We start from the raw sequence: 12,274 nt of genomic DNA, 5'->3' as shown, positions 1-12,274 counted from the left end.
CTTTTCTTTAGGTTACCCTTAACTTTTAAAAACTTCAGTTAGAAGCCTTTTCTACACCCACCCTCAAGTCTGAAAAACTAACCACTGGAGTCCATCCCAAACCAAACACCTAATACTGCATAAATCCAGAATTAACACACTTAGGCTGAGAACTGTTAAATCTAGTGAAATTCCACTGGTTATAGTAAAGAATTTGACAGTCCTTGGCACTGCCTGTAGACATTACACAGAGAATAGGGGGGGAAATTTTTACTTCCTCCAAATCATTTATTTCCTGTGGTTTGCATGATAAAGTAATGGCCTTGCCGTGGTAACAACCTATTCTTGAACTAGTTTAAGCTACCCCTATCTCTTGGAACATATGGAGTATTCTGATGCCTTAACCCCCCCCCCCCCCAAAGCCTCCTGGTGAAAATTATACTTTTACATAGGAACATATGTAACCGTTCTTGTCAATTTGAGGAATGTTGTTTTCTATAAACCTGTCATCTTAGAATGTAGAGAAAAGGGAGAGATGCAGGGAATTAAACCTGGTTTACTCTCTTGAATTAGAATCTTAGTTTCCAAAGTATGCTGTGTCCTTTTACTGTTAGCCCTGCTTCGGGCGGGGCTGGTCATAAACAGGTTTAATTGTATAGCTGTTGAACTGATCCAAATGTGTCTATCAGTTGGCAGATTGGTTGCCTTGCAAAAACCAGCAGTCCTACCATTTCTTCAGTTGGATTATGAGTGCGTTAAAAATAGTCGTAATTTTTTACAAAATACAAACCAACCACTGGGGGGGAAGAAGCAATTTTATTTTTTAATTTCATGCTTGAAATTTGCATATGTACATTAAGTACTATGTAAACTTGTCTTTAGAATACCATTATTTGATTTAGGCAATATTAACTCATCTGAATTTACTTGGAGAAATACAACTTCACCCTTCTTCTTTAAGTCAAAAGCTGCCAAGTTAGAATAGGGCACCTAAAATCAGAAATTTTAAATTGACTCTCCCACACACATTTGTAATTCACTATTGGGTTAATTTATATTTAGGTAAAATATGTTATCAAGTTACGCAAGAAATTACATCTTTTACATTAAGTGGTCCCCTGGGTTGCACTTACTAGTAACAAAAAATATATATACTGGCATCATACACTAAACTATATTCATGTTATAGATTACAAAAATTATTAAAAGCCAAAATGAATCTTTAAGGTTGGAGGGACCTTTTCATGGTTAGTCTTTGGGCTTAAGGAGGAAAAATTAAAATAGTCCCATACTGCATTTCACATCTCTTAAAAATAGGAAGTGTTTTAGCAGCTTTAAAAACCTTTTCAGTTATATAAAACTTATTACACTAGGGTTTACTTTGAAATATAGTTTACCACCAGATCAATTATACATACACCGGCACTTTAGCACAAGGGCAAACCTTAAAAACAAATTATTTTGGACCTTTAAAATCAGGCCATAGCATAAAAAACAAGAGTCATGGTCTTACATTCAGCAAATTCATACTAAAATATTCTATTTTTATAGGATAAATGCCAACAAAACTTTACATATGCTACAAGTTTATTACATATATTTACATGGCTCTTTCCTAGGTACTTAAAACTTTCACATTATACAGCTCCCCACTTAAGTAAGCTTTGCAGGGATAACTTTTGAGACCAGATCACTGTCAGAATAGCTTATGCAGTGCTGGAATACAAAAAATGTATTCTGAAAGCTACTCAGTGACCACCAAATACTGTTTCTATAAAAACTGGTTTTGGTGCATTAGTTGGCAGACGCTTATCCACTCACTGCATGAAAGAAATGGCCATTGGGGTATATGGTCTCATTCTAAATTAGACAGCCACGAGTGCCCTTTCTACATTCACCAGCATACAGTTTACTAAAATGCAACCATTCTCTAAGAAAAAGTCACATTTTCTTTTTGGCAGTGCATAGGATTGTTGGCATATTATTGGTTTGGGTGTTTCTAGGACTTTAAACTTTCAAATACTCAACTACTTAGTCCCTGTATGTCTTAACTAGATGCTTAAAATCAGATTCACTAGCTTTCAACAGGTCAATCTAGTGATCCATGAATGATAATCTTAAATTAGTATTTTCACCCAACAGATAGGAAAAGTTGATTACCATTCCCCAAATCTTAAACCACTTAAGTTACTCAGTTGAGAACACTTAATATCAAGTACTATGATGAATAATTTTGTTATTTTAAGTTGCACTGATCCCACCATCACATCACAGTGCACACAACACATAAAACAAGTTAAGATGAAGTCTAATTAGATTTTCTACATTAATTAGCAATTTTACACAAATCGATTAGTTCCCTAGTGAATTTGGTCTGAAATAATTGACAACTACCCTCCAATATAACTAAGTTTAAATAGTATTTTATCTTATACCTGTACTTTAAGTAAGGTTTTAAGTTGAAATGTCATTATTTCCTTATCAGAAGGATTAAAGGAAACTGGAACCCAGTGGCTTGGTGGTTTAGGGAGAACACTTGGTGATGGTGGCTCACTAAATTTGGCTCCAGCATAGTTCTGATTAGTTTGAGACTTAAAAAGTAAGCTAGAACTTGATAAGCTAGAGTTCCAGTTTTGATTATTTGGAAAATTTTTGTTCTTCCCCCCATTTTGCATGGCCTGCCGTGCAGCTGCTGAGGAGGTGTAAGTATGTCCCCTTTCTTTTTTCTTATGAACAATCTTCATCTGGGAATTCTGATCCTTGGTCTTCTGTCTATTAAGCTGTTGCTGGTTCTTACTAACATTTCTCGATTGAGGGGCTGGAATGTTATACCTCTCTCCACCACCCATCTTCAGCTTCTTTGTCACCTGCAAGTAAAGGGAAAATATTGAGCAAAAGTCCAGTAAGAAAAGTTCAAAACTTTAATAAGCTTCTATAGATAAGCCTCAACTTGTAATTCCAGAAATCATTTTAAAATTGATACTCAACTGCTTTAACCCCATCCTATGTATGTACACACATTATATTCACAGCCTTTATCACCTTAAAAACAAGCTTCTCCACAAATCTGAATCAACAAAAACAAAAAATAAAAACAAACGGTTTAGGATGTTTGCCCCCACAACACGAGTTTTATACCTTTCAGTCTGCTTCTCGGATTGCAGGATTTCCACTACCTGTCCCCTTCCTTGCTGCCAAGCCCAGGATAATAGATGTTGCTTTCTGCCGGATCCTTTCCTTTGTCTCAATACAGAAGTTTTCATGGGCCGATCTGCTGAGTTCAGCCTAGGAGCTGAGGCCAACATCTGAGTCTCCTCAGCACACAAGTATGAGAGAAGTCCTAGCTAGAAAAGCAAAGACTAGTTCATTACTTCAACTCAAAAACACGGGGGAAAGCGATCACTTGGATTTACGGCGGAAATACATTTAAGAATGGCTACTTCCTGAACTAACAAAGGTAGAAAATAACCTTGTAACTGTCATCATTTAAAAGCTCTTCTCAGCCTTGAGATCCAGGAAGTGGGGAATTTGGGGACGGGGGTCTACAAGTCCCACAAACTATTTTACCTTTACTGGGGAACTTTTCTGAGTCTCACACGGATTTTGTCACCAGTATGTTCAGACTAGGGAAGCATTAGCTTTTGCAGCCATGCCAAGAAGCTGGCTTAAAAGGAGTTTCCTAAAGAGACCCAGGTTTTTAAAATCCTTTCAGAAAGTTCCCATCTTGCGGGAGATCGCGTATCCGTTTTCGAAAAGCCTCCTCGCCCAACACGCCTACGTCCAGAAGTGTCTCCTTTAGTTACGAACTCTCGACTCCACCTCATCTTAAAGTTTTCCCAAGTCGTAACCCAAGCCGATGTTCCCTCTGAAGTATAAGACATGCCTCCTTACAGTGAGCATTAAACATTCCGAGTTTTCATGTAACACCCCAAGAAACCAAGTTCCCAAACAAATAAGCCCTCTTTTCGGAAGGCTCAGAGGGCCTTGCACACTATTTTAACAGCCCGTGAGTCATTCACAGCGCGAGCCCGGAAAGTTCGGGCCTTCCGACGGGGCCTGGCTTCCGAGCGGCTCCCTTTCTCGAGCCCGGCCCGGGGCCCCGGTGCTCCCCCGCCGCCCGCGCCCGACCCGGTTTCCCGATCTCCCCTCCTTCCCCCAACAATGGGGAGCGCGGCCGCCAACATGGCCGCGCCCGCGGCGCCGCCGCCACTCACCGACTTCAAGCTCGGAACGGCGGCGGCGGCTCTTGCTCGGCGTCTAAGCCCCCCTCCCCTTCCAGGGAGAGACGAGGCGCGGGACGTACGAAACCCAAGGGCACCGATGAGCTAGCTGCTGACCGCCTCGGCTTCCCGACCCGACCTCCTCCTTCCGCCTCTACCGACAAAATGGAGGAGGCGACGAGCGCCGAAGCGGGGCCGGGAGGCACCGCGGCCAATCAACACACGCCGAAGCGCCGCCCGGCCAATGAGACGCGCGCCACCGCCTGTTGCTGGGGCCGGCCGGGGCGAGGGAGGCGAGCTTGTGGCCCAGGGTTTGAAATCCTCCCCGAGAGGAGCATGTCGGGAACAAGTGCTGAGGCCCCGGCGGCCGCCCGCGCGCCCGCCGGTCCGTCCGTCCGCGGAGGCGCTTGCCCCGCTGCCGCCGGCCCCACTGGACGCGGCGGCGCCCGCGACCCCAGGCGCCCGTCTTGCCCGCGCGCGCTCGGCGTCTGGGAAGGGGCGTCAGCCGCCCTCGGGGCCGAAGCTTCAGCCCGGGCTACCGGCGCGCGGACCCCGTGGCCCTGAGACCCCTGGTGGCCCAGCCTCCCACCCACGGGCAGGAGGTGCGGATTACCGAAGCGGCGTCGGTTCCCGAGGTGGGTTCGCAGTACCGCGTAACCGGTTTTTACAGACGGAAGATACTCAACAAAGTTGCCTCCCGAGGCCTGGCCCCTCCCCACTTTGCTCCTGACGCTCTTCTCCTTCCCCTACATCACGGGACCTTCTTTGTCGCTCCCGAAGCTTGCGGTTCTCCTGCGGGTCTCTCTCGCGTCCTCCGCCCCAGCCTCGAAACTTCCCCAAGTGGCCGCCCTTGTGAAGGCGTTTCCGACACATGCGCGGATCGAGTCCATCACTTCCTCCTTTGTGCCCCCAGTGGTCCTTAACTTCAGTTAGAGCCCTTCGGCGTCCCGCACGGTAACTGCGGCTGCCTGTGTCTGAAACCCACGCACCCACCCGCCACCACGTCCTCGAAGGGCGAGGCCGGCTTCTAGTTTTCTGAACAGAGCCTCTCGAACAAGAAAACTTTGTGGCGAGAACGGGGGCTCCCTTATTCCCCTTTCTGCCCAATTGTAAGTGTGAACGGGGAGAAAAGATCTAGTTTAGGTGATTACGCCAGCGAGGTGCTGGGAAGAGGGAAAGGACAACTTCTTTGGGGTAAATGGATAAGCAACCCAAAATGAGTGTTGCAAAAGAGAACGCCATATTCTCTGTACATATGAGCATGTTCATTGCCGGTTTATGTCCACTTTTTGTTAACTCCCACGTAATTCGTTTTTTAGACTTCAGGTTTTCGCTGCCATCATCCCCCCCCCCCACCCCTATGTTTTTCTAGTCACGGCTCTTAAGATTTCTTAAGAAAACCTACTGAAGCTGCTGCATTTTAAAAGAGGAGTTTGTTAATCAAATTAATTTGGTGAAATACATAGAAGAGATATTTTTGAGCATGGGGCTTTCTGGTGCTAATCATATTATAGTCAAATAAGATGAATGTAATAAGCACCAGCTAGTTTACCCAAAGTGTCATCTGTTTCCTAAAAACTCAAGATGCCCTGTAATTGCAGGCTGTATTTAATGACTTCAAGATTTTAACTTCGAAAAAGACCCTTGCAATAAACTATTTTTAATGTAATGGTTTGTAAAGTGAACAGTCCGGTTTCAGTCTGAGCAGCTGCTTCTATTTCTTTTTTCTTCCTATCATCGAAATACCTTTCAAATTCATCCCTACTACACTCCCACCCCTGTGCTCTTCTCTCTGCTCTCCACAGGATCTTATTACTGTGTTACTTAAAAAAAAAAAAAAATTCTTTGGCTCCACATTGTATTACAGAATTCAATCGCCCTGCCCTCTGATTCTTACCCGTGTAGTATATTGGATTATTTAAAAAAAAAAAAAAAAATTTTTTTTAGAGTGTTTATTTTTTGAGAGAAAGAGATAAGAGTGTTGAACGGGAAGGTACGGAGAGAGAGGCAGACACAGAATCCGAAGCGGGCTCCAGGATCCAAGCTGTCAGCACAGAGCCCCACGCAGGGCTCGAACTCACCAACCATGAGATCATGGCCTGGGCTGCTTAAGGGACTGAGCCACCCAGGCGCCCCCTTGTGTATTGAAAACACACACAATGTATTGGCTATTTTCTCTGCACCGCCCCCTTCCCTGTGCTACATTGTTTTTGCTTATTTGCACAAATTCTGGGTAGGTGCTATTTTGATCTCTACTGTGCAGATGAAGAACGTGAAGCCCAGGCAGTTTAAAGGCGAAAGCCACGTGCTGAGACTCTGGAGCCCGGGCTCTGCGTTCCCTGCAGCATCTGTGTCTGAGTCACCTCTGTCTTTCCCGGTGCCTGAAAGGTGCTTTGCCCAGAGCAGACGCTGAGTACCTGTTGACTGGGCTGCGGGGTTGCTTGGGCAGTTCGAAGCCTCCATTTCTGCTAGGTCAGAGCCAGGCTGCCCTCAGGAGAGCACTGCAAAAGCCTTTACCATGTCCCAGACTCCCAGCAGCCTCTCGGTATAGCTCCTGCCTCATCCTTCATCCTTAACCAAGCGCTGATTACAGCTCAGAACCAGAGAGCGGGAGCTAAAAACATAACCCATTCAGGACATCCCCTGCAGCCTCTGCCTATCCCCTGCCACTGTTTAAAGTCAGTGCCACCAACACAATCCAATTAGTGGTTCTCAGTTCAAACAGGAAAATGGTGATACAGAGAAACAGCGCTCAGGATGTAGATCAGCCACCAACGCTGGGAGCCAAATGCATAATAAGTATGTGGGTGTTTAATACAAAACATTTATTTAACCAAGATTTATCTGCTGCCTTCTTTGCAGCAGGCACTCTGCCAAGCCCTGGGGATGCAAAAGTGAATGAGGCTCCATCCCAAGGGTAAAGGAACTGAAGGGCTCTTCCCTGGACAATTTATCAGAGAGGAAAACTGGATGTCTGGGGAGATTCATTTCCTCGGTTCTTCCCGTAAGACTCAAGGAAGACAGTGCCAATTGTAAACCCAAAAATCAACCTGCTATGGAGTGCAGGTTACAGACATTATACCCGGACCCCCTGGAATGGAGGGGAAAAGGAAGGGAGTCGCACACTCAAAGGAATCCTTTCCCAGGAGGATGCATTTTGAATTATGTCTCAGCAGGAACCAAAATCAACAAAATCTGTGACATAAAATTTACCCACCTAATCTGTAAATAGAAGTGGGGCAAAAAGGTGTTTTGGAAAGTCTGGCTTTGTAGGATTGGCGAGTTGCAGGCTGATACTGTATTTTAGACCCGGTGAGTGGCAGGGCAGTGAGGCAATCACCCAGGTTTGCCACACCTTTCAAACAAGTCTCTAATTGGACCCACTGGCTTTCAGGCTCATCATGTACCTCCCAGTTTGCCTGTCTCAAAACAAGCTGGTTTGGTTATTTGTCTTTCTCAAGCTCACCCGTGAATTCAAAATACAGCTTTGAACACTTGCAGGCCAGTCAACTGATGGCTAATTTCAGTTAGGAGAAGTGAGTTCTTGGAACTTGCCAAAAAAGCAAAGTGGAACACCTGTCTGATGTTTTGATGTCCCTTAGGGCTCTACTCTTGTTGCAAAACTGGTATCAGAACACACACCCCTCCACACACCATGAATGCGTTTCCTGGGGAAGCATCTGCTGCGCTTCCCCGGTTGCTCACACATTCCCAAGCTGTTGCAAATCAGTTCTCAGTCATCACAGCCATTTCAGCCGAATTACTAAATGGGGTACAGGAAGTCAGTGCTAAACCCCCACACTTCCTGTGACTCTGACCCAGGGGTTCTCAGCCTCCAGGACCTTTAAGGGACTCTGATGCATGGACTCGCACCCCAGAATCAGAATCTTTGAGGGTGGCTGTGTGGGTGTTCCCGCAGAGCTCAAGAGTGGCGAATGTGCCACTCACAGATTTGCCACTGTGGCAAATAAGGATTATTTTGAACTAAAGGCACTTGAAAAACAGCAGGTGCAAGAAGGCCACTCTGACCTCTCCTCCCTTTGTCTTCCTGAAGACAGAACAGAAAATTCCCATGTGAAAGATGTCCTCCAACACCAGGAGGAAAGAAACATTCTTATCACCAGAGATGGGAGTGGAGGCCTGGAGAATTCTGTCCTAACAGACCTTGTCAAAAGAACTTACCTTCCTTTACCCTCCCCATGTATTTTAGTTACTCTTCCACGATTTATCTCTTGTTCCACCTAATGGGAGGGCATTTAGGCGTTGTCATTTCTTTGGGTCTTTATTTCCTTCTCACCTAAAATTTATATGAAATAAATCTGTGTGTTTTTCTCCTGCTAATGCCTTCTGTAATTTTAATTCTCAGGCCAGAGACCCTGAGAGGGTGGAGCTAAGGTTTTGTTTCCCCGACACAGCTGATTCCACTGTCTCACTCTGGTTGAGAACTGGTCTCGGTTTTTCCAAGAGCAGTTCCCCTGATGGGAGGGAGGTGGTTTGTATGTGTGAAGGGGACTTCCTTTGTCCTTTGTATTCCTAAAGGCGGTGATTATACCAAACAACCACAAAAAATGAACACCCAGAGTTATTTGGATCAGCTTTTTAAAGTGTTCATCACACAGGCGGACTCCCAAGGTCTACCACCAGTTTCCTTGCTAGTCTGTTGATCCAAACTGTCCATTTCTTGCTCCACTGTGAGGTCTGAGCTCCCAGTCCTTCAGGCCAGAAGCTGTATGAACAGAAACGTGGGCAGCAACCTTGAGAAGAACAATCCAGACAGGCTCAGACTGGCAACCTGATTGATACCAAGAAGAAGTCTGGGACACCCAATACTATACTCACTGGAAAAAAAAAAAAAAACTGGAATATGGGAGCCATCGAATTCTATGTAAGACCATGACTATACCTGTCTCCCAATTATTCACACCCATGATATGAAGAAGAGACACACTATCAAGAAGAAGAAGAGGAAGAAGAAGAAAAGAAGAAAAAGAAGAAGAAAAGGAGAAGAAGGAGGAAGAGGAGGAAGAAGAAGAAGAAATAGAAGAGGAAGAAGAAGAAGAAGAGAAAAGAAGAAGAAGAAGAGAAGAAGGAGGAGGAAGAAGAAGAAATAGAAGAAGAGGAAGGGGGAGGGGGAGGAGGAGGAGGAGGAGAGACACACTGTCCTTAGGTATCATGGAAGGCTCTAAAGAGAATCCGGTGAGATAGGAAACCACTCAAGCTCCTGCCATGTTTGTTCAGCTGGACAGTCTCTGAATTTCTGTGGATGTTTTTGTCTTCCCGCTTTCTACTTTGTGTTGCCTTGTATTACAGCACCTATAGCCTTTTGAACACGTTCCAAATCTACACTATCAAAGTTTTTTCGCATACATTATCTCACTCAATCTCGGCCTTAGCGTGACAGGATAGGCATTATTACCATTCTATAGGTGAAGAAACCGAGGCTCTGAGAGACTGGTTCAAGTCTGCAATAGACATCCACCTTAAACATTTTTGTCAGAGTGTGTCTTGTTACGTAAGTAACATGTATTAACCGTAGAAGGCAGATCAACAACGACAAAATCACTCAACATCTTACCTCCCAGACGTAACCACTGTTAAGGTTTTGAGGGAATGTCCTTCCAGTCTTTTTTCCATACTGAGAGGCAGCGTGCAGAAGAGCACAGATGCCACAGCCTGCCCGCAGTCTCCGCTCTGCAGCTTTTCAACCTCTCTGTTTTAGTTTCTTCACCTGTAAAATGGGGATAATCACAACACCTAACAGTTAGTGTGAGGATTGAACAAATCAACATATTGGAAGTACTCAGAACAATGCCTGAAATCAACAATTTTGAAGTACTTAGAAAGCTTCCAATTACTGATCTTTGTGGGTTTTTTCTCTTCATAAAAATGGTAATGAATGGTGTATTTTCTTTTGTTACCTTTTATTTTTCATGTTAAAAAAATTTTTTTAATGTTTATTTATTATTGAGAGACAGAGACAGAGCACGAGCATGGGAGGGGCAGAGAGAGGAGGAGACACAGAATCTGAAGCGGGCCCCAGGCTCTGAGCTATCGGCACAGAGCCCAATGCAGGGGCTCGAACTCACAAACCGCGAGATCATGACCTGAGCCAAAGTCGGATGCTTAACCAACTGAGCCACCCAGGCACCCCTTATTTTTCATGTTTAAACTCAATACATTGTGATGGGGTGCCTGAGTGTCTCAGTCGGTTAAGCATCCAACTTCAGCTCAGGTCATGATCTTGCAGTCCATGAGTTCGAGCCCTGTGTTGGGCTCTGTGCTGACCGCTTGGAGCCTGGGGCCTGCTTCAGATTCTGTGTCTCCCTCTCTGCTCCTCCCCCACTTGCGCTCTCTCCCTCTCTCAAAAATAAATAAACATTAAAAAAAAAAAAATAAACCCAATATATTGTGAACCTGTTTCTGTGTATGTATACATACCTAGATCATTAACAGTATTTTTTATTATGACCGTGTTATGAATGTCACCATCCCCTACTGTCATTTCCAATTTTTTGCTATTATATGCTGATCTGAATGTCCCTGTAGATAAATCTTCATTTTGTTAAATAAATTTCCTTTAAATAAATTGTAGAGGCGAAATTACTACAGTAAATATCTAGGTAAGACTTCTGACTTACCCCCCCACCATCAGGGCGTTAAAGTCCAGTCTCCAGCTTCTGGCCTTAAGGATACTATACTCCCACCCGGTTATTTATGACTGCTTCTCTGACATCGGATCTGAAAGAGGAGTTGGTGAATTTACATAGAAAAGAAATAGTCAAAAGAATTTTTAAGGTTTTTGATTTAATTAATTTATTTTTTAACGTTTATTCATTTTTGAGAGACAGAGAGAGTGACAGATCGTGAGCAGGGGAGAGGCAGAGAGAGGGAGACACAGAATCCAAAGCAGGCTCCAGGCTCTGAGCTGTCAGCACGGAGCCCGATACGGGGCTCAAACCCACAAACTGAGATCATGACCTGAGCCAAAGTCAGACACTTAACTTACTGAGCCATCCAAGTGCCCCAAAAGTTTTTTTAAAAGACCACAGGTTATGTATTGCCCCCAATTTTAAGAACTATGCATGTGGGACGTCTTTCTATAGGGGGACTTGACGCCAATAAGATGTACTTATTCATCATAGGTGACAACCTCCATAGCTGTCAGTCCGGCAGTTAATGAGCCACAAACATCTGGACTTCTCCACTGACTCAGGCAGGCCAGTGTTTGTCCTCTAGCTGATTGCAGAGACTGTGAGTCAAGCTGCCATGGCACAAGAGCCCATGTTTTGCCACAACAGAAAAAGGCACCCAGACTGACATAGTTTTAATAGATGATTAAAAGTGTTTAGCCTACTTGACACCAATGGGACGCCTCCCACTCCTGAGAATAGCAGACATCAAGGGAGCCTCCGTTAAACCCACATTAACCCACCCACGGGGAGAAGTAACCTGCCTAAGGACAATCCGATCTCTTGACTCTGGTTCACCATGGATGAATTTTTATATCATCTCCCTGCCTTTAACGGATATATCGTTATTTTATTTTGTTATAACCGTTACCTTTTAGAATTCAAGAATATTCAAGGATTTTCTTTTGCATTCCCTAAAGGTGCTCCTCGTTAGCAATAAGTATTGACCACTTTACTATGAGCAAGACGCTGCACTGAGCAATTTATGTGCGTTATCTTGTTTGCTTCTCCCTGCAACTCTACTGAGGTCAGTAGTATTTTTATCCCCATTTCACAGATGAGAAAACTGAGGCCTGGAGAAATAGGTTAAGTGATTTGCCCAAAGTCACACACTCAGAACTCAAACCTGGGTGAGTGTGATACCAAAACCTCTGCTTGGAGCCACTCTGCTATGCTGGCACAGTCTTCAGAGCCCGTATTTCTAGGAGGGTCTCAGAATACAGCTTGCTGTAGAACAGGAGGTAGCCACTCTTCTGAGTCCAGGCTATCATCAGCCCAGTAAACTTGCACATATATTCTTAACTCCTTTTGGAAAGAAAGCAAAGAAAAAACAGAGTATTTATATATTCCTCCATATATGGAGTTGTTTTCAAAGGCATCCTGCCC

At 44.5% G+C, this 12,274-nt stretch overlaps 1 protein-coding gene across 2 annotated transcripts; it reads right to left on the bottom strand.

The window, feature by feature from the left end:
• Nucleotides 1–776: 776 nt before the first annotated feature.
• PNRC2 (proline rich nuclear receptor coactivator 2) lies at nt 777–5,092 on the bottom strand. Of its 2 annotated transcripts, none has more exons than XM_025912458.2 (3): nt 4,813–5,092; nt 3,118–3,323; nt 777–2,846 (listed from the first exon to the last, which is right to left on the bottom strand). In XM_025912458.2, exon 3 carries the CDS (start codon nt 2,826–2,828, stop codon nt 2,409–2,411), a length of 420 nt encoding a protein of 139 aa, XP_025768243.1. In that variant the 5' UTR covers nt 2,829–2,846; nt 3,118–3,323; nt 4,813–5,092; the 3' UTR covers nt 777–2,408. The 2 variants fall into 2 exon arrangements, with proteins under 2 accessions (XP_025768243.1, XP_025768242.1); XM_025912457.2 differs by lacking the exon at nt 4,813–5,092 and adding an exon at nt 4,194–4,385.
• Nucleotides 5,093–12,274: the final 7,182 nt, after the last annotated feature.

Source organism: Puma concolor, chromosome C1, assembly GCF_028749965.1.
Source record: "Puma concolor isolate L17-30 chromosome C1, mPumCon1.1.hap2, whole genome shotgun sequence".
Classification (NCBI taxonomy): Eukaryota; Metazoa; Chordata; class Mammalia; order Carnivora; family Felidae; genus Puma; species Puma concolor.
Note: the sequence above shows the minus strand (reverse complement) of the source record. Positions and strands in the feature narration are given on the sequence as shown.

Excerpts from the sequence above, each read along its gene's own strand:
- PNRC2 (XM_025912458.2), bottom strand. The coding sequence starts at position 2,828 with ATGGGTGGTGGAGAGAGGTATAACATTCCAGCCCCTCAATCGAGAAAT.